Source organism: Dipodomys spectabilis, unplaced genomic scaffold, assembly GCF_019054845.1.
Source record: "Dipodomys spectabilis isolate Male_0828 unplaced genomic scaffold, ASM1905484v1 ptg000106l, whole genome shotgun sequence".
Lineage (NCBI taxonomy): Eukaryota > Metazoa > Chordata > Mammalia > Rodentia > Heteromyidae > Dipodomys > Dipodomys spectabilis.
Window position 1 is genome coordinate 958,186 of NW_024870783.1, and position 22,386 is coordinate 980,571.

Genomic DNA, 22,386 nt, shown 5'->3' on the forward strand with positions numbered 1-22,386 from the left:
CATTTCTACCTTTTAGCACCTTGATATAGAAAACCTTCTATCAATTCTGGCTTTAGGAGAAGTTTTATGAAATATCTAATGCACTCATATATTCATAGTAGTCCCAAGGTCCTTATACCAACATGTTTCCTCTGCCTTATCAACTATTTGCAGAGGATAATTCTCACAAATCTTTTCTTCTCTGAATTGCAAGAGTTGTACAAGAGATTATAATGTAACATGCTCATTGTAATGTCTAGGGCTTCTTGATCAGAGTCACCCTTGTGTCATGCTATTTGAAAATAAACAGCAGAAATTATAGCATGGAAAACATCAAGTTACTTCATACAACAGAAAATATGAAGAATTATATAGGATTTCTCTCACACAAATCCACATGATTATGAATGAAATCTATTTTAGATAATAAATTGTTATTTTACCAAAATGAAGTGTTTCAATCACAAGAATAAATTAGTTTCCTATCACATTATTAAAAGCTGAGACATGTACATATATGCATAGCTTTTTATTTAAATGTTGATAAATATTTAAACACTTTCATGATTCTCTAATTCCTGATACTCCCCACATGCACCTTTCCCTTTCTCCCTTCACCACAAGTAACACAATTACTGAAAAAAATGAGCTGTGGACATCTAGGCCACATTTTGTCTCCTTACCACCTGACAGGATTAGAGTTAAGAGCAGGGTGATAAGTTATATTTGACCACTTGTATTTTCTTAAAATAAAGCAAAAACAAAAACAAAAAAATCCCTCTGATGCAATTTCACTGAAGGCCATTTAACCAAACTATCTTTTGAACACACATAGAAGTTTTTCATTCCATCATTTATATGCAGTTGGAAATCACCAAACACACAGATCAGAGCCATGAATTACACCTCAATCTCTATTAAATAAATCTGGATCCATTTGTAGCAAAGCATATTTTTACTATTTTTATCATTTCTGTTAGTGAAGAGCACCAGTCTCCCTTTGTTTTTGCTGAGTTGTTCACAAGCAAAGGGAGAGAAATTAATTTTTACCTATTATATAAAGTCAGTCAGATTCAAAATGATAGTTCTTTGGAACTGTGCATTACTTTCTACCTGTAATCTTTAAATTGGCCATGGCCATTTCTGTTTGCTTTATTAATTCATCTTTTGCAACAATTTGTTACAATACATCAATTACACATGGAAGCTCTCACTCCAAATAGCTATGACTGTGTGTAGACAGTTTGCTTTGGAAGATACTGAATCTAAACCCATTGCAGTGAACATATGCAGGAAAGCTGAATAGCCATGCCCTTGGCTGTGATCACCTCAATATTTGTCCAAGATTTGGCCTTGTCGGTCTTAGATTCACGGAGAAAAAAAATGACATGATAGTGGTATATGAGAAAGAAGCCTGCACATGGCTAAGAATATACACATTCTTAGGATAGGGTAGCAACCAGCCTAAACCTTCTCCTAATACAGAAGTAGTACAGAAAGGGTAGAAGAGAGAAGCAGGCAAAAACCATATCTTAGTATACAAGTAAGCTTCTGTATTAACTTTAGTTTGTGATTCTTCTCTGGAATTTTCCTTTGTTTCTGTTTCTTCTGTTCACTTCATTGTAAACTGAAATCTCTGCCAACTATCAAAGAAATATTGCCAAATGATCATGGAGTTCTAATCACCGTTAGTCAGTAATGGAAGACTAGTTTATCTTATATCCTACGATGTTAGCAAAAAAATCCACAATGTAATTATGATTCAAATTTAATTTAATTTAATTTATTTATTTATTTTAAACTGTAAAGCATTCTATTTTTTTAATTGTGAGAATACCATACAGAAGAGTTACAATTACATGGGCAAGATAACGAGTACATTTCTTATCAAGCATTGTTGTCTCCTCTTTGTTTCCCCTTCCCATCCCTTCCAATACTAGCCGCCTCCCCCCATCTGACTCTCCCCCCATCCCCTACCAACGTTGTAAAGTTTGTTTTTCGACATAATGACTTGTACATCTCATTGACTTATACATCTCATTGTTGCAGTGGGTCCTCCTGTATCCCTAGTTAAACAATTTTATTTTAAAGTAAAATTAAAAAGGAAAAAAACACAATGGAAAGAGGTCAATCCTTTAAAAAATACCATTGATGTCTCCAAAAGCAAGATTAATAGAAATGGTTGTTCTGATTAAAAGATGATATATAACCTGGCACCTGTGGCTCACTAATGTAATCCTAACTACTCAAGATGCTGAGATATAAGGATAATTGTTCAAAATCAACATGCCAGAAAAGTCTGTGACACTCTTATCTCCAATTAACCACAAAAAAGGTGAAACTGGACCTGTCGGTAAGTGGTAGAGAGATAGAATTGAACTCAAATACTTAGGGACATTGGTCATTCCCAGAGTTCAAGCCCTAGAACCAGCAAAAAAAACAGAAAGGAAATATGATTTATGCACAGGTGATATACTATGGTGAAAGCCCTTGGTACAATTAATATATATATGAAACAAATGAATGACAAGAGAATGAAATAGGCTATGTTGGCATTTTATGGAGCGAGTACTATGAATGGAAGAAGTTATATGAAGGTGAAGATTATTGAAGTGCTTCTCTGGAATATATGAAAAAGGACAGCAAAACCCATGCAACTGCTTTAAGAAGGGAAATATGGGGATAAGGATGAGAGATCAAGGGTGTGAGGTTAAAGGAGTACATTGTATGCCTGTGTGGAAATGTCACCATGAAACCCTTCTTGTACAGTTAATACATGCTGACAAAGACTAGTGTATGTCTAGGACAAGCAGAAATGCTCAAAAGCTATGTACATATGACCATATAAAATGATGCTAAGCAAAATGCTTCCCAAGATAGGGACACAAATGGTTTTATCTTTCTTGCTGTTTTTTTAAGGTATTTATAATGTACTGTGTGATTGTTTTGTTTCTTTTGTATATTCTTCCCCCATTGTGTAACCCCTGTTTTCACTGTATTTGATTCTGGTGCCCTGCATCTTGTATATACATTTTTCTATTTTGGGCAGGGTAATATAAATAACAAAATGCTGAAATAAGGATACAGATTGCCCTTTATAACAATGAGATGTACAAGATGCTATATTGAAACCAAACTTTACAACTTCATTGGGGGAGTTGTGGGAAGGGAGTAGTTGGGGAAGTGGGGAGGGAAGGGACAATAGGGGAAAACCAAAGGAGGAGATAACAATGCTGGATAAGAAATGTACTCAATACCTTACTCATGTATCTGTAACCCCTCTGTACAGTATTTTTACAATATATATATATAATAATTTAAAAAGAAATTAAATTTATTCTTATTCTGTAGCAGTATAAAAACAGTGGTCAAAAATTGTATGTGTTACTGTTTTGTTTGTTTTTTAACATATATAGCTCACTATGTCATTATATTTTCAAAAAGATCTCAGTTTGAAATCACTGAGGTTCTCTTAACCAGACATGTGAATTCAATCTTTAGTCTTAGTCACTGTACATACTATGTTTATGAACTTGTGAAGAGATGGCTGTAGATGAATGATCTCAAGAAACAAAAATTCCAAACAAAAGAATACTTTAATGGTCATAATGGCCATAATGGTTCACACCTATAGTTCAACCTCTAGAGAATGGTAGGAATATGGTTCCAGTTAAATCAGAACAAAGTAGTCAGACCACATCCCAATAATCAAGCCACCAAGGAACAGGGTTTTAGTTCAGTCTTAAATTTTGTGTTCTTATTGCTCATGGTGAACACATACTAATCATGTGGATGAATGTCTCTCAGATTAAATTTGTGCCTTTTTCCCCTCAGAGTTCTTTCAGTAATGCATATATGTGAGCAAAGTCCAGAAGTGTTGCTATGTTCTATAAGGACATCATTACTGATGATCTTTATTTCAATTCTAGATTAAGGTGTTGGCTATTGGATTTCTCTGCTATATATTTGTTCTTTTTCCTTTAAAATTGTGAGGATTTGTGGAGAAATATATGGTGGTTTATGGATATCACATCCCTAGTGAAAATATCACTACTAATCCAAGGACTTACAATTTATTTCATGGAATACTTTGGTATTTATTCAATATTCAAAAACTCTCAAAATTGGCGAGTGGGCATTCTTGTTAGCTGATTTCTCTCCACTCTTTCCTGTACATCATCCAATATGAATTTGTAGTTTGTGACAAAAAATGATCCAAACTCATCTTCCTCTTTTTCTATTTTTGAGAAAGAAATAAACTGTTCTGCAAAGGTCACTGGTTTTATTTATGAGAGAATAAATGAGGGCAATTAATGAAGGTGCTATCTGTTATTAAAATGAAAGCATCATTACTTCTAGATTAGAAAAAAATTATCCATTTGTGCATCTATTCATCAATATGTATATATATTTACATGTACACATTCATATATACATATGTATGCATCATACGTATGTAAATTTATGGTAATTACTTCACTCACATCAAAAATTAGGTTATTATTAAATGAATTCTTAGAAAAATTTTCTGATTTTCTTTTTTCCAGAAAATATTCAGTATAAAAATCTTTGAAATATGTCACTAACATTAGATGAAATTTTCATTTAATTAGCTTACTTTTTTTTTTTTACCTCAAGAACATTGGCTCTAATTTTCCCTCATTAATTTAGTCATATCATCAACAACTCTTCTGGGTGATATGAAACTCTTGGTGTTACTGCCACTTACATGATCAGATCATACACACCCTGCCCCCACCCCCAGATTTGTTCAGATATTCCTCAGAATGTGATAACATGGATAAGATGAGCCAACTTTGTATCCCATGCAATAGTGACTTCCTGAGCCCTGACAACTGCACAGGCAAATCCAACACATATGGATGTCCTCTTGGGTCACTCCATCTCAGCACCTACAATGGAGTAAAAAATGATTTTCTCCCTTGCACAGAAAATCAGTTCTCCCATGTTGTCTTATCCTAATATGGATGACATTTCCATGTTCTATTGATTTCAAGATTCTGTTCAGAGCTTCCCACATACTCACTCTGCATGGGCCCAATATCTTTTACCCAGGTGTGCAGCACAGTGTTCTCTTAGGATCTAGAAGAGTCCACTGAACAGGATACATATGTAGGTTTAGGCCACAAAATAGGCTTCAAGATAACCTGAGTTTATCCTTCTTTTTTTTGGGGGGGGGGGTCTGGTCGTGGGGCCTGAACTCTGGGCCTGGGCACTGTCCCTCAGCTCTTCAGCTCAAGGCTAGCGCTCTACTACTTGAGCCACAGTACCACTTCCGGCTTTTTTCTTTTTGCTTATGTGGTGCTGAGGAATAGAACCCAGGGCCTCAGGCATGCAAGGCAAGCGCTCTACCACTCAGCCACCTTCCCAGTCCGAGTTTACCCTCCCTTTTAAGGAGAATTTATCTCTGCTTCTGAACATAGTACTTATGGTGAAGATGATTAAAAGCCAGAAGGAATAATATGAGAACCTTCAGAATGGATATATAAAATGATACACAATTCTAGGTCAGTAAAAATTATAAAGGCTGCTCAGACATGAAGGGAGAAAGGTTCTGAAAGGACATGCTAGTATGGATCACCTGGGACAAAAACTCAGAGATGAAGGAGATAATAAGGCTGAACAGCACAGTACAGAAGTCCAGGCATTTTCTTATCAACACAACAGCTACACTTATTCCACCTCCATGGATTGGATTCATTACAGGACAGCAGTGTTGATAAGTTGACACATACAGATTATCAGTGAATCAGAGCTACTGTAAAACTTTCTGTCCAGCATAATAATAAAGAAATGCCAAATTTGTGTTGTGCAAAATTTGTTTGTAAATTTCTGGCACTAACACTCCAGTGAACAAGTCTTGACTCAGTTAAAGAAATAAGACGAAAAAAAGCTTTGATCCTCAAAGTCACCATTGTTGTGCGCACATCACAGGAAAGCAACTTGGAGATTCTCTTCTGTGTTTAAAACTTATTCTGTTGCCCGACCTAGTTCCCTTGAGACTCAGAATGTAGAGTTGCTGAGATGAGGCAGCTGGACAGCTGTGTATAACTCTGCTGCTGATTTGCATGCACCAACAGCACAGCCCAGTATGCTCAAGACTTCTTCATAGGCTGCTCACATTAGGCAGTAGTCAGTCCAAGCCAGCACACAGCATGGACATGAGGAACCCTGCTCAGCTCCTGGGGATCCTGCTGCTCTGGCTCCCAGGTAAAGAAGGACAATGCTAGGGATTAACACAGCTCAGTGTGATCCAGGATGTTTACTCTTCAGGGATGCCTTCTTATAACTTGATAATTAGTGTGGATATTTGTTTTCATGTTTCTGCTTCCAGGTGCCAAGTGTGATATCCAGATGACCCAGTCTCCATCTTCACTGTCTGTGTCTCTAGGAGACACTGCCACCATCACTTGCAGGGCCAGTGAGGACATTGGGTATTATTTAGCCTGGTACCAGCAGCAACCAGGGAAAGCTCCTAAACTCTTGATCTACCGTGCAGATATTTTGGAGTCTGGAGTTCCATCAAGGTTCAGTGGGAGTAAATCTGGGACAGAGTTCACTCTCAGGATCAGTGGCCTGGAGCCCGAAGATGTTGCCACTTATTACTGTCAACAGCATAGCAGTTTCCCTCCCACAGTGATACAAGCCATAACAAAAACCTCCCAGGGAAGCTGAAGTGTGAGTCTGGGCTGCCCCAGCTGCTCCTCCTGCTGCCTCCACCTGCTCAGAACGTTGTCAGAAAAGGCCAGTTAATACTTGGAGAGTCTGAATTGTATCAGTTGATATTTATGCAATAATAAAATAAATAACGGTATTTAAGCAGGAATTGCCTTTAATACAAAGAATGGATTCATTGCTTCAGATTTTATTCCCTTATTTTCTGATAGCCTATTTTTTTTTATTAATGTACATATCTGTAATCATTAATGGGATTCTGGGTTTCTCAGTATATGTGTATTATGTGCATTGATCATAGTCTTCCATCTTTCTTCTGTGTTCAACCTCCTGCGCTCTGATCCTGTGCCCTTGTTAGCCCCATAGAATCACTATTGCATTTTATTTTTTTTTAATTTTGCTTGAGTGAGAAGGAGTATAGACAATGCTCTTTGTCTTTACTATTTTTGTTAACAAGGTGTTCTCTACTTCTATCCATCATGCTGCAGACTATATGATTCTTTATGCATGTTGTATGTATATATATGTATGAAATACATATATATGTATTTCATACATATATATGTATGTTTATACATATATATGTATTTCATGGGGCTTGAACTCTGGACACTAGACACTGTCCCTGATTTTTTCATGTCATGGCTAGCGTTCACCACTTGAGCCACAGTGCTACTTCTGGTTTTCTGGTGGTTAATTGGAGATGATTCTCATGGACTTTTCTGCCCCAGCTGGCTTTGAACTGTGATCCTCAGATTTAAGCCTCCTGAGTAGCTAGGATTACAAGCTTGAGTCAGTGGTGTCCAGCTGTTTCATTTTAAAAGACAATGTTATGTAAATGTTTTTTCTACTTATGTGTCTTGTGTTTTAGTTCATCCAGACACGAATGTAAATAAAAAATATTCAGACTTTTTAGGCACAAATTTAATTGTGTGGGAGCTCAGTTTTGAAGTTAGGCTCCTTCAATTCTTCTGCTTGATTTAGCAATAGTAAGTCCTGATCTTCTAGCGATAGTCAGCAGATCACTTCCACCCTTCATCTCACATTGCTCCACACAAATCACAAAACAACTCTTGTGTGGACTGTCTGTTCACATATTCAGAATCCATCCACCTTCCTCAAAGCAGCAGGGTTGGACCCCTGTGGATCTGGGGAATGGATGACCTGTCGTGGAATGGTCAAGAGGATAGATTTGAGGAAGAGAGCCACAGAGCCTATAAAATTTAAACTTTGAATTTTTAGTTTAAAACTTTTGTGGTCAAAGATTGAAAAAGATGATTCTGTTTTAATTATATCTTTATTATCTTTAAGTAATAAGATAAGAAACTACCATTCAACAAGTCAGGTTTTGAGTAAAATAATGTCATTCTCTCCTGTCCCTCCAAGGAAAGTTGATATTTTTAAATTCTGTTTTATTGTCAAGATAATGTACAATGGGGATACAGTTACATGTGTGAATTAGTAAGTGCATTTCTTGTTGAACATTGTTACTCTCTTTCCCATTTTCCTCCCACTTTCCCTCCCTCATTATGTCCCACCAAGATGTAAGGTTCATTTCCAACATATTGTTTTGTGAGTATTGCTCTTGCATTATCTCTTTTTTCTTTTTTTTTCGGGTTTCCCCTATGGTTTATCCCCTGTTGTCACTGTATTTTATTTTGGTATCCTGTGTACTATATATACATTTATCTGAATTAGGGAAGGGAAGTGGAACAACAAAATGATGAAACAAAGTTGATTCTTGAATTGTCCTTTCTCTCAGAATGTCTGAAGGAGAGCTATGCCAGAGGTCTAATTTCTGGTGAACAAAGGAAAATATCAAAGTGGCAATTTATACTTACTGGGTTATCAACATGGGACTGTTAGGCATGAAACTCTGATTATTGTTTTTACTCTCTGAGGATCTAATTGAAATAGAAGATGGGAACTTGAACCAAGACACTGTCCTTTACATAGAGTCCTTTTTGATCCATCAGTTCTCTGTTGACTTTCTGGTGTTCTTAATTTCCTGGCAGCACTTTTCATATCTGCCCTCACTTTCTTCCTCTCTGTGTCTCTGAACTCAGGGTAATAACCCAGGTGATGTGATGCTGACTTTTGTCCTACATTCATGTCATTGTTCTGAAATAGATTTGAATTAGTCTGGGGTTTTAGGGTTATCCTAAGTCTAGTTCCAATCACAGGGCCACATTACTTGGTTGGAGGAAGTAGAAGGTACATCAGTAAGAGATAACCTTAGAACTACAGTAGGCACAACATAATAAAGTTTATATTTAGGTATTAAATTATATGTGTATATTCTTTGTCTACAAGTTGCTTAATTAGAAGAATCACAGGAAGTAGGTGTAATCTAGGTCCATGTTATAAATAACTACATGGAAAAATCCATCAGGGAAAGTCTCTCTCTGGATGTGTGTACCAAACATACATACTTCGTCTCATTCAATTTTATTTAAGTCTACACAGCAAGATTTGCTGTGCATCTCATCCTGACAGGAGTATGGGAAAGTGCTTCTGGGTCACACTGAGCTCTGTCACATAACTAGTTTCTTTCTAATTGTGACTACAAAAACACCCCTCTGTGCAGTATTTTCACAATAAAAAAGCACCATGCCTCACTCTTCCCTGAATGTTGTGTTTCATTAGACTCAGGTCTCTTCATGGAGGGATCAATACTGCAAAAATATGAAGTTGAGAGATCATTTGAAATTGTAAAATATGTTGTTCACTTCTCATTAAGGTGATATTTTGATAGTATGCAATTAAGAATTGAAAAGAAATTTTCCTCAAAATATATTGTTTCACCAATTTCCAGATTTCAAGTGGAAAAGTCACATTTGAGTTGAATGTTTTCACCTTTGATTTTCAAACTTCTGCTATGTACACTGCATCATTGCTTAATGGAAAATTTTTCCTAAATTTTATAACGATATGCTAGTTCAGAGGGAAGGGATGATGGGACAACAACAAGGGAATGGGTAACAATGATCGACAAGTAATGTACTCATCACCTTACTCATATAACTGCAACCTCTCTGTATAGCATCTTTAAAATAAAATGAAAAAAAAAATAAAACAGAATTGCTTAGCAAGCTCAAGGCTATGGAATACAAGCCCTTTACAAATGTGTTTTTGTGTTGGGCATTTTGTGACCTGAATTTCTCTATGTACCTTGATCTCTAGATGTCACTTATGAACTCTAGAAGTGACTCTTTGGCCACTGAGGAAGATCAAACAAAATCCATGTCAGAGGCAAACTGAGTGACCTGCAACACAAGAGCTGCAGTTGGATCAACAGTCATTAAGAGTGTGAATAGTCTTCAGCGGGTGGCTCATGAATGTAAATCCTAACTACTCAGAAGGCTGACATCTGAGGATGTCAGCTGGAAAGTCCATGAGACTCTTATCTCCAATTATCACTGGAAAACCAGAAGTGGACATGTGCCTCAAAGTGGAGAGTGCTAGCCCTGAGTTCAAGCTCTATGAGTGACCAAAAAAAGTATGAATTGCTGATGAATATAAGTACTTGTGTTGTATGCCAAAAAGTTTTTGAGTGGCTCATTGCACACTATTTTCGTTAAAAACCAATTGCTTCATTATAGATATTTACAAAACAATCGGAAACACCAGAAATAGAAAAATCTACAAAATATATGAATGAATAGAATAAATTTTATTTCATTTATGGAAACATCCAAGGAATAGTTAGTACTATTACCAATATTACAGAATTATATAATATAATATACAGTAATGTGTGGTAATATATAAATGGAGCAATAAAACGTGACTTTATATGTACAATAAAGACTTTTCAAATATCATTAAGTTCATAATTAAAAAATGAGTGGCATATATCCCTATGGGCTATAGGTTTTAAAACATGCATATAGATTTATTTATTGCTGCATACATACATGTATATGTGTGTATATTTATAAACATCAAGAGAAAGATGCATCATGTGCAGATACACACACAAACACACATACACAAACACAAATTATGAGGCATCTGATGAAAGGTAGCTTAGTTTGTCCAGAGCCTGTCCTAAAGACAGAAATGTAGAATGTAGAACATGGAAACCTCTGAGGAAACATATATATTGCTAACGTATATATTGCTAAATAATCTTATTTCTACACTTACCATTCTCATGAATGTTTCAAGAAAACAAAAATACTTTGGGAACCTTTTTTTTTTTTTAATTTAATTTAATTTTATTTGTGAACAAAATGTACAGAGGAGTTACAGTTACATGGGCAGGATAATGCATACATTTCTTACCAAGCATTGCAGCCTCCTCCTTTGTTTACCCTTCACATCCCTTCCCAGCCTCCCCCCTCCCCCCCTAATCCCAATCCTTCTCCTTCCCCCCCTTCCCCCCCTTTTCCCCCCACGCACCAACGTTGTAAAGCTCGTTTTGGACATGACAACTTGTACTTCTCATTGTTGCAACAGGTCCACCTGTATCCTTAAACAACTGGTTTTTCCCCATCTCCTCCACAAGTTATATGACATCAAATATAGTGAAAGCAGGGGTTATACTGTGGGGGAGGGACATACAAAGCAACAAAGAGATAATCTTATAAATGCGTTAGAAACACATGCATGAAAGAAAAAAACATTAAAATACACATCTAAGGGTTCATTTTCCTGACATCACATTATCTGACCTTTTCCGCTTGACTCATACATATACTAGATATTACAAATAAGGGAAACCATGGGACCTACGTTTCTTTGGGCCTGGCTTACTTCACTTAATATAATTTTTTCCAAGTTTTTCCATTTCCTAACAAATGGGGCAATATCATTCCTTCTGATGGAGGCATAGAATTCCATTGTGTATATATACCACATTTTCTTGATCCATTCATCTACTGAGGGGCATCTGGGTTGGTTCCATATCTTAGCTATGGTAAATAATGCTGCAATAAACATAGTTGTGCTGGTAGCTTTAGTGTGGTCTTGTTTGTAAACATTAGGGTAAATGCCCAAAAGTGGGATTGCTGGGTCATAGGGGAGCTCTATGTGAAGTCTTTTGAGGAACCTCCATACTGCTTTCCAAAGTGGTTGAACAAGTTTACATTCCCACCAACAATGAAGTAAGGTTCCTTTCTGTCCACATCCCCTCCAGCATCTGTTGTTGTTAGGGTTCTTGATTTTTGCTGTTCTAACTGGGGTGAGGTGATATCTCAATGTTGTTTTGATTTGCATTTCTTTTATGGCTAGGGATGTTGAACATTTCTTCATGTGTCTATTGGCCATCCTTCTTTCTTCTTCAGAGAAGTTTCTCTTTAAGTCTTTCGCCCACTTATTTATTGGGCAGTTGTTTCTTTGAGGATTTGTTGTTGGGGGGTTTAATTTTTTGAGTTCCAAGTATATTTTAGATATGAGACCCTTGTCCGTTGTATGGCTAGTAAAGATCTTCTCCCAATCCGTGGGCTTTCTATTGATCTTGCTAGCTATGTCATTTGCTCTGCAGAAGCTCTGCAACTTTATGCAATCCCATTTGTCCAACCTTTCTTTGATTTGTTGTGTTTCCAGGTCTCTATTCAGAAAATTTCGGCCTGAGCCAAGGAGACCTAGGGTTTCTCCTATTCCATCCTGTAATGTTTTCAGAGTGTCTGCTTTGACTTCAAGGTCTTTGATCCATTTGGAATTGATTCTGGTGCAAGGTGATATATAAGGATCTAGCTTTAGTTTTCTACATGTAGTTAACCAATTTTGCCAGCACCATTTACTGAAGAGGGTGTCTTTCTTCCATTCTATTGTTTTAGCTCCCTTATCGAAGATTAGATGGCTATAGGTCTGTAGGTTCATTTCTGGGTTTTCAATTCTATTCCATTGGTCCTGAGGTCTGTTCTTATGCCAATACCAAGCTATTTTGATTACTATGGTTTTATAGTAGAGTTTGAAGTTTGGTATTGATATTCCTCCAGCAGTGTTCTTTCCATTGGGGAGCGTTTTTGCTATTCGGGGTCTTTTATTGTTCCATATGAATTTTTGGATTGCCTCTTCTATTTCCTTGAAGAATGAGGTTGGAATTTGGATAGGTATTGCGTTGAATTTGTAGATAGCCTTGGGAAGTATTGCCATTTTCACGATGTTAATCTTTCCAATCCAGGAGCATGGGAGGTTTTGCCATTTTTTATGTTCTGTGTTGATTTCCTTTTTCAAGATTTTATAGTTTTCATCACAGAGGTCCTTCACTTCTTTAGTTAAGTTAATTCCTAGGTATTTTATTTTTTGTGGGGCTATTACAAATGGAGTTGCTTTCCTAATTTCAGCCACACTTTTCTCATTGTTGGCATACAGAAAAGCCATTGACTTTTGGGGGTTAATTTTATAACCTGCTACTTTGCCAAAGTTTTGAATCAGCTTGAGTAATTTGGGAGTGGAGTCTATGGGATTCTTTGAATACAAGAGCATGTCATCTGCAAAGAGGGAGAGTTTTATTTCTTCTTTCCCTACTTGGATCCCCTTTATGTCTGCATCTTGTCTTATTGCTGTAGCTAGGCATTTTAATACTAGATTGAAGAGAAGTGGAGAGAGTGGGCATCCTTGTCTTGTTCCTGAGTTAAGAGGAAATGGCTTTAGTTTTTCACCATTGAGTAGAATGCTGGCTGTAGGTTTGTCATATACAGCCTTTATTGTATTGAGGAATGTTCCATGGATTCCTAATTTTTCCAAAACCTTCATCATAAAGGGGTGTTGGATCTTGTCGAATGCTTTTTCTGTATCTATTGAGATAACGATGTGGTTCTTATTCTTGCTCCTGTTGATGTGATGAATAATATTAATTGATTTGCATATATTGAACCAGCTTTGCATCCCTGAAATGAATCCTGTTTGATCGTGGTGTATGATTTTTTGGATGAATTGTTGAAGTCGATTGGCCAAAATTTTGTTGAGAAGTTTTGCATCAATGTTCATCAAAGAAATGTGTCTATAGTTCTCTTTCTTTGATGAGTCCCTGCCTGGTTTTGGGATGAGGGTTATGATGGCTTCATAGAATGTGTTCGGTAGTGAGCTTTCTCTTTCAATTTCATTGAAGATTTGGAGGAGTATTGGTTTGAGCTCTGCTTTGAAGGCCTTGTAAAATTCCGCTGTAAAACCATCTGGTCCTGGACTTTTCTTAGCTGGGAGGTCTCTTATTGCTGTTTCTATTTCAATGCTTGATATGAGCCTGTTAAGCTGGTTTAACTCATCTTGGTTTAGTTTTGGCATGTCAATATTTGCTAGGAAAAGGTCCATTTCTGTCAAGTTCTCAAACTTATTAGCATAAAGTTTTGAGAAGTATTCCCTTATAATGTTCTGAATCTTGGTTGTTTCCGTGGTGATGTTTCCATTCTCATCTCTGAGTTTATTAATTTGGGTGTGTTCTCTTCTTTTTCTGATAAGATTTGCTAAGGGTCTGTCAATTTTGTTAAGTTTTTCGAAGAACCAACTCTTTGTTTTGTTGATTCTTTCTATAGTTTTTTTGGATTCTAATTCATTTAATTCTGATTTAATTTTGATTATTTCTTTCTGTCTACTGGATTGCGGTTTATCTTGCTGCTCTTTTTCAAGGAGGTTTAGATGTGTCATTAAATTGTTAGTTTCAGATCTCTCCAATTTGTTGATGTAGGAGCTCAGAGCTATAAACTTGCCTCTGAGTACTGCCTTTGCTATGTCCCAGAGTAGCTGGTATTTTGTGTGCTCATTTTTGTTGAATAGCATGAACATTTGAATTTCCTTTCTAATCTCTTCCATGACCCACTCATGATTCAGCAGAGTGTTGTTCAGCCTCCATGTGATACCGGACTTTCTTTGGTGGCTTTTGGTGTTGAGTTCTAATTTTATTCCCTTGTGGTCAGAGAGAATGCAAGGTATAACTTCAATGTTTCTGAATTTAGACAAGTTTGCTTTGTGGCCTAAAATGTGATCTATTTTAGAAAACGTTCCATGTGCTGCTGAGAAAAACGTGTATTCTGATGCTGCTGGGTGAAATGTTCGGTAGATGTCTGTTAAGTCTAGTTGATCTAGGCAGCTGTTTAGATCTGCGGTTTCTCTGTTGAGTTTTTGCCGAGTTGATCTATCTAGTGGGGAGAGTGGTGTGTTAATATCCCCAACAATTAATGTCTTTTAATCTATATGGGATTTGAGGGAAAGTAGTGTTTCTTTGATAAATTTGGTTGCTCCATTGTTTGGCAAATAGATATTTAGAATTGTAATATCCTCCTGAAGAAGAGATCCTTTAATTAGTATGTAGCGACCTTCTTTATCTCTTCTCACAAATTTTAATTTGAAGTCTATTTTATCTGATATTAGGATTGCAACTCCCGCCTGTTTATGGGGGTCGTTTGCTTGGTAGATTTTGTTCCAGCCTTTAACATTGAAAATGTGTTTGTTTTTACGGGCAAGATGTGACTCCTGCAGGCAGCAGATAGAAGGGTCTTGTTTTTTAATCCAACTAGACAGTCTAAGTCGCTTAATTGGAGAGTTCAGTCCGTTAACATTAAGAGATAGGACTGAGAGGTATTTGGGAGTTTCTGCCATGTTATCCACCTTCTTGGGGACTGCAAAAACTGGGTTCTTCCTGTGGTTCTTGGATTCTCAGTTTGGGTGCAGTTTCTTGGCCTTTGTTGCGGTCTTGTTGGTTTTCTATGTGTAGGACATCTTTAAGAATCTTTTGTAGGGCTGGTTTGGTGGAGATGTATTGTTTCAATTTTTCTTTGCTATGGAAGGATTTTATTTGGCCTTCAGTTATGAAGGAGAGTTTAGCTGGGTACAGAATTCTTAGTTGATAGTTGTGTGTTTTTAGGGCATGGCATACATCATTCCAGGCTCTTCTTGCTTTGATTGTCTCTGCTGAGAAATCTGAGGTGATTCTAATTGGTTTCCCTTTATAGGTGATTACCCTTTTCTCCTTGACAGCTTTAAGGATCTTTTCCTTGGTCTGAGTTGATCCTGTGTGGATTATAATGTGACAGTGGGATGTCCTGTTCTGGTCTGGTCTATTTGGGGTTCTAAAAGCTTCTTGTATCTGAATAGGCCTATCTTTTTGTATATTTGGGAAGTTCTCTGCTAGAATCCTGTTAAACAAATTTCCTAGACCATTAACTTCTGTTTCTAGGTGCTCCTCTACACCCATTATCCTTAGATTAGGCTTTCTGATGGTGTCTTCCAGGTGTTGGATAGATCTATCATACTTCTTGGACTTGTCTTGGATGGTTGTATGTTCTTTCTCTATAATATCTAGGCTGTCTTCAATCCCTGAGATTCGATCTTCTGCATGGTCTAACCTGCTGTCAAGACTCTCTACTTTGTTTTTTATCTCTTTTCCTTCTAATTGGTCAGCTTTGATGGCTTCAAGTTCTTTGTTGAAGCTCTGTTTTAGGTCTTGTATGAATTTCTTTACTTCTTTAATTTGGTGATCAGTGTTTGTTCTCAAATCACTTAGTTGATTGGTTATGGTTTCTTTGGACTCCCATTCCTTCTGTTGGGTTCCATTCAGCATTCCCTTTGTGGTCTCCCTGACTTCCTTCAGCTCTTTGTTAATGGATTCCATGAATGCCTTTAGTGATCTTTGTGTGTTCTCTACCTGGTCTCTCAATTCCTGAATTACTCTTTGATTAGCTTCCTCCTGTTTGTGGGATTCCTGCAGTTCTCTTTCCTCCCGTTCGTGGGATTCCTGCAGTTCTCTTTTAGAGTTCTCAGCCTGCTCACGCCATTCCTCCCTTTCTCTTTGAGTATTCTCAAGTTGTTCACGCAAATCCTGTATCAGTTTTTGAGTAGGTTCCTCACGCTTATGATATTCCTGTATAAACTTTTGGGATGCCTCCTCTCTCTCCCTATCACGCTCATACAGAGTCCTCTGTAAGTTGTCAAACTTCTCATTTATCATGTTTGCCACCAGTGTTTGTAGAGCTATTTGGGAACTCTCCTCTGGATTGTTCATTATCTGATCTGACCCCTGATTATCAAGATTGGGAATTGAGATACCCGGATTTGCCATTTTTCTTGTGTTTTTCCGGCTTACTCTGCCCATTTGAGATGAAAATAGCACCAGTTTTGTGCTAGAACACTATCTTAAGGCAACCATCAACCAACGTTTGCATTTCTACAGTCAATAGTCTACAGATACAATCTAGTTCAACAGATACATCTATTCAACATCAAAAAACTATATGTTAATGGGCTTCGAACCGCAGAGAAGAATTTGGAAAACCAGAAATTTTTAGGGTTAGGGAGAGATGTGGGTAAAAATTAGGAATAGATTGGTGTGGGGAGGCACAGGGAGAGTTAACTGTGTCCTAATCTCAATGCAGGATATAGGTTGGGTAGGATGCAAGTAGAGAGGGAGAGAAAAAGAAGAAAGGTAAAGGGAAATGAAAAGAGACCAGAAAAAAAATTAGAAATGTAAAAATTAATATAGTTATGGAGATTGAAAGACTATCTATTTAGAGAGGAATGTGAATATAATGAGAAAACAGGAGGGAGATAGAGGAGATGTGAAAAACTTAAAAAATGCTTAAAATATTATATAGGTATAAAGAGGTAGTACTGCTATTAAGGAATTTAAGTCTCAGAGGTTTTGGATTGAGTAATAAATTTATGGATTAAGTGTGTACACAATGGGGGATAGGGTCTACTAGTTAACTATGGGTTTATCAGAGGATGTGCAGGACAAGAGTTAAGTCACATACAGAAGAACAAAGAAAGGAAAAGGTGAAAAGGATAAGAAAGGGAGAAAAAAAAGATCAGAAGTTCAGTAGAGCTAGACAAAAAACAAAAAGATAATTAAGAAAGAAAGAAAAAGACAGAGAAGACAAGAAAAGAAAGGAAAACATACATTCACGTATTCCTAAAATAAAAATTATAAGAGGGAAAAACAATTATTTTTTCAAAAAAGGCAAAAATTAAAGATTAATAAAAGTTTTAGAAAAGGAAAATTTTTTTTTTATATATATAAGGTACCCAAAAAAAAAAAAAAAAAGAAAAGAAGAAAAAAAAAGTTCTTTTATTTATTTTTTTTTTTTTTTTGGGAGCGGTGGCAAGAATCCTGTATCTCCCTTTTGTCTGTAACCAGCCTCTTGTTGGAGTCTCTGGTCAGCTTGAGGTCCTGTGGCTTGATTGGTTTCTTAAGTCAGTTTGTTGGAACAGGCAGAAAAATGCTCTGCTTTACCCAAGATTTTGAGATCCCCCTCCCAGGTTAGTTTAATGGGAGGGTGATCTGCTTTGAGAATCACAAAAGAGGGGTGATGAGGCTAGGTTCTGGTAGAGTTGAGGCCTTTCAACAAACAGTACCTTTTCCCTGGGGCTATTTTGTGAAAAATTCACAGAGCCCACCCTGGAGCCATTCTCAGGGTTTCTGTTTTTCAATTGATTGTGGAGGCTGCTAGAGGGAGGGGCAGCCTCTGGCTCTGGTTACCCAGTGAGGAAAGCCACTCCAATGGCTGGTGCCTGAGCTGGGTGACTTTTCCCTGGATGGAGCTGAGTCTGGCAGGTCACTTCGCCATTAAGTTCTTGTGACCTGCTAAATGACTCGTTTTATTCCAAGGCCTGAGTTGGAGCTAGCAGCTCCTCTGAGCTTTGTCGGTATCCAAGATGGAGATCACCGGTGCTGGGGGGGAGGGGTGGCCTTCCCTCCTCTGCTCCCTGAGAAGGAGTGAGGATGTCGGGCTTCTACTCACGCCGAGTCTTGGATCCTGGGTCGTCTCTGGTCTGCAAACTGCAGGATGAAGATGTCCGCTCCTTGTCGGTTCTTGCTGGTGTTGAGTAGAATCCTCTCGCCCGCTGATTCTGGCTCCTTCGTCCCGGACTCTCTGTGTCTGGGAACCTTTTATAGTAGTTCTGCATTGTCAAATGGGTAGGATTGCTTACAGATTAAGAAAGTGTATTTCTGAACCTGTCTGTGAGAAACTCTTTAGAGAGAATTGACTGTGAGAGGAAGATCCACCTCATAGTCCACAGTTCCTTTAAATAGGATGTGGTCTCTCGTGCAATAAAAGAGCCAGGAGGAAGAAGGAGAACATTCACTGTGCTTCTTGGGTGACATGATGTGAGCTCCACTGTACTCTGCCCACATGGCAGCGTAAAATTTCTGATCTAAGATTGAAATAAAGAATTCTTCCCTTCAAGTTGCTTTTATTAAGGTCTTGTCAGCAATTAAACGCTAAGTACACATCTTTATAACATGTTCTAACTAACTTTGACCAATGATATAAGGTGGATGGTGTACTGAAGAGCATTTGGCCTCACAGTCTCTGGGTTGAGAGGGATGGCTATTATTTATAGTGGAAACTTTGCCAATTTGTTAGATAACAATATGGTGAGGTAGATTTCTTTAAAGAGGGTTTATAAGTGTGTGAAACTATGTTTCTAAGCAGATGGTATAGAACAACATCCTGAACTTATCTATTTAGCTTCAGGATGATGAAATGTAGGTGTGATTAAGGCGGGAGAGCTGCAGGCTAGGAGGTGGATTCAGAACACTGGTATCTGGGTGCCATATTCTTGGAGCAGGAAGGCAGTGACAGCTCTTCTCTGCAGGAGGCAAGGTGTCCCCCTACAGGCTCCATGTACAACTTTAATCTTAAAACAGTTTTGACCCTTTGCAGGGATGGGAAGGGGAAAAAAACAAGGAGGCAACAATGCTTGATAAGAAATGTACTCATTACCTTGCTCATGTAATTGTAACCCCTATGAATGGTATTTTCACAATAAAAAAGAGAAAAAAAAGACTTCTCAAAAGTTTGTGAACAAATCCACATCCCATGATAAGTCCATTGGCACTGAGTGCACTTGACATCTGTAACTAACAGTGATGAATTCACACTGAGAGTATCACCCTGCTTTTCTTCTAATTATAATACTTTCCCAGCACATTGGTTTCAAGAAGTCAATACTAGCAACCTTGTAAATTGTCAGGACTCAATGGCCAATAGACATAAAAGAAATGCAAATCAAAACAACATTGAGGTTCCACCTCACCACAGTTAGAATGGCTATAACCAAAAACTCTAATAACAACAGATGTTGGAGGGGATGTGGACAGAAGGGAACCCTACTGCATTGGTGGTGGGAGTGTAAACTTGTTCAACCACTTTGGAAAGTAGTATGGAGGTTCCTCAAAAGACTCCACATAGAGCTCCCCTATGACCCAGCAATCCCACTTTTGGGCATTTACCCAAATGATCAGAAGCAAGACCATACTAAAGCTACCAGCACAACTATGTTGATTGCAGCATTATTTACCATAGCTAAGATATGGAACCAACCCAGATGCCCCTCAGTAGATGAATGGATCAAGAAAATGCAATATATATACACAATGGAATTCTATGCCTCCATGAGAAAAAAATGGCATTGCCCCTTTTTTAGGAAATGGAAATATTTGGAAAAAAATATATTAAGTGAAGTAAGCCATGCCCAAAGAAACATAGGTCCCATGCTTTCTCTTATTTGCAATAATTAGTATATGTCTGAGACAAGCAGAAATGGTCAGATAAGTTTATGTTAGGTGAAATGAACCCCACAATAAGGACTCAAATGTTTTTTTTTCTTTCTTGCTATTGTTTCTAACATATTTATAAGATTATTTCTTTGGGGCTGAGACGGTGGTTTAGTGGTAGAGTGCTTGCTTTGCATCCATGAGGCGCTGGGTTTGATTCCTCAGCACCACATAAATAGAAAAAAAAGCTGGAAGTGGCACTGTTGCTCAAGTGGTAGAGTGCTAGCCTTGAGCTGAAGAGCTGAGGGACAGTGCCCAGGCCCAGAGTTCAGGCCCCTTGATTGGACCAAGAAAAAAAAAAAAGATTATTTCTTTGTTGGTTTGTATGTCCCTCTGCCATGGTATAACCCCTGTTTTCACTGTATTTGATGGTATTATAACTTGTGGAGGGGAAAGAATAAAACAAATTGTTTAAATATGGATACAGATAAACCCATTGCAACAATGAGATTTACAAGACGTTATGCTGAAAACCGAACTTTACAACTCGGACGTAGGGTGGGGTTGGGGGGTGGTGACTGGGGTGGTGGAGGACATGGGAAGGGATGGTAGGGAAAACAAAGCAGGAGGTAACAATGCTTGATAAGAAATGTACTCATTACCTTGACCATGTAATTGTAACCCCTCTGTATGATATTTTTACAATTAAAAAAGAAAAAAAAAACTAGCTCACAGGGAAACACTGGTTCTCCCCATCTGCACCATGGCATGCATGAATAGTGATAGATTTTCCTTTACCACTTAAGCCCTCTACATGCCATGGGACCTATGTTTCTTTAGGCCTGGCTTACTTCACTTAATATAATTTTTTCCAAGCCTTTCAATTTCCTAGGAAATGGGGCAATGTCATTCTTTCTGATGGAGGCATAGAATTTCATTGTATATATGTACCACATTTTCTTGATTCATTCATCTACTGAAGGGCATCGGGATTGGTTCCATATCCTAGCTATGGTAAATAATGCTGTGATAAACATGGTTGTTGTGGTAGCTTTGGTATGATCTTGTTTGTGTAAATGCTCAAAAGTGGGATTGCTGTGTCATAGGGGAGCTCTGTGTGAAGTCTTTTGAGGAACCTCCATACTGCTTTCCAAAGTGGTTGAACAAGTTTACACTCCTACCAACAGTAGGGTTCCCTTCTGTTCACATCCCCTCCAGCATTTGTTGTTACTGGATTTCTAGATTATAGCTATTCTAACTGGGGTGGGGTGGAATCTCAACATTGTCTTCAATGATATTGAAAGCAAAAATTCACTATCACACTCTTTTATATGAAGCCAGCATAACCCTCATACAAACCAGGCAGGGACTCATCAAAGAAAGAGAACTATAAACCCATTTCTTTGATGAATATTGATGCAAAACTTCTCAACAAAATCTTGGCCTAAGGACTTCAACAACTTATCAAAAAAATTATACACCATAATCAAACAGGAATCATTTCAGGGATGCAAAGATGGTTCAATATATGCAAATCAAGTTATAAAATTCAACACGAGTAAGGATAAGAACCACACAATTATCTCAATAGATGCAGAGAAAGCATTTGACAAGATCCAACACCCCTTTATGATGAAAGCTCTGGAAAAACTAGGAATCTACAGAACATTCCGCAATACAATAAAGGCTGTATATGACAAATGTACAGCCAGCATTTTACTAAATGGTGAAAAATTAAAGCCATTTCCTCTAAATTCAGGAATGAGAAGAGGATGCCCACTCTCTCCACTCCTCCTCATCCTAGTATTAGAATGCCTAGATCGTGGGCCTCAAGCCAGAAATCTCAGGGATCATGCCCAGGTCCTGCAGCCTTGCCTAGCTCCTGAGGATTTGCATGTGTCCATGCACAGCCAAGTGCCTGAACCCTTCTTCATGGTCTGCTCACACCCTGTGTAGCAGTCAGTCCCAGTCAGCACACAGTATGAGTGAGAGCCCCTGTTCAGCTCAGAGGATCCTGCTGCTTTGACCCAAAGATACAGAAGGACAGTACTAGGAATTTATTGAACCCAAGGTTAACAGTGATGCCTTACTCCTCATGGAAACTCCCAGAACATAATTAATTCTGTGGATATTTGGTGTCTGTTTTCAATATCAGGTGCTAGAGTGACACCCCCATTTCCCAGTGTCCATCCTCTCTGTGTGCATCTGTAGGAGACAGTCTCCATCACTTCCAGATCCAATCAGGGATTAGTCATGATTCACAGTGGCAT

General features: G+C 37.9%; 2 gene segments (V, D, J or C); both read left to right on the forward strand.

Moving 5' to 3' along the window:
- Window positions 1-22,386, forward strand: part of LOC122114103 — a 353,243-nt gene that overhangs the window by 164,253 nt on the left and 166,604 nt on the right.
- On the forward strand, window positions 6,156-6,728 carry LOC122114114. The segment is given in 2 exon segments: window positions 6,156-6,210; window positions 6,335-6,728. Coding segments are annotated over 2 exon segments (396 nt in total).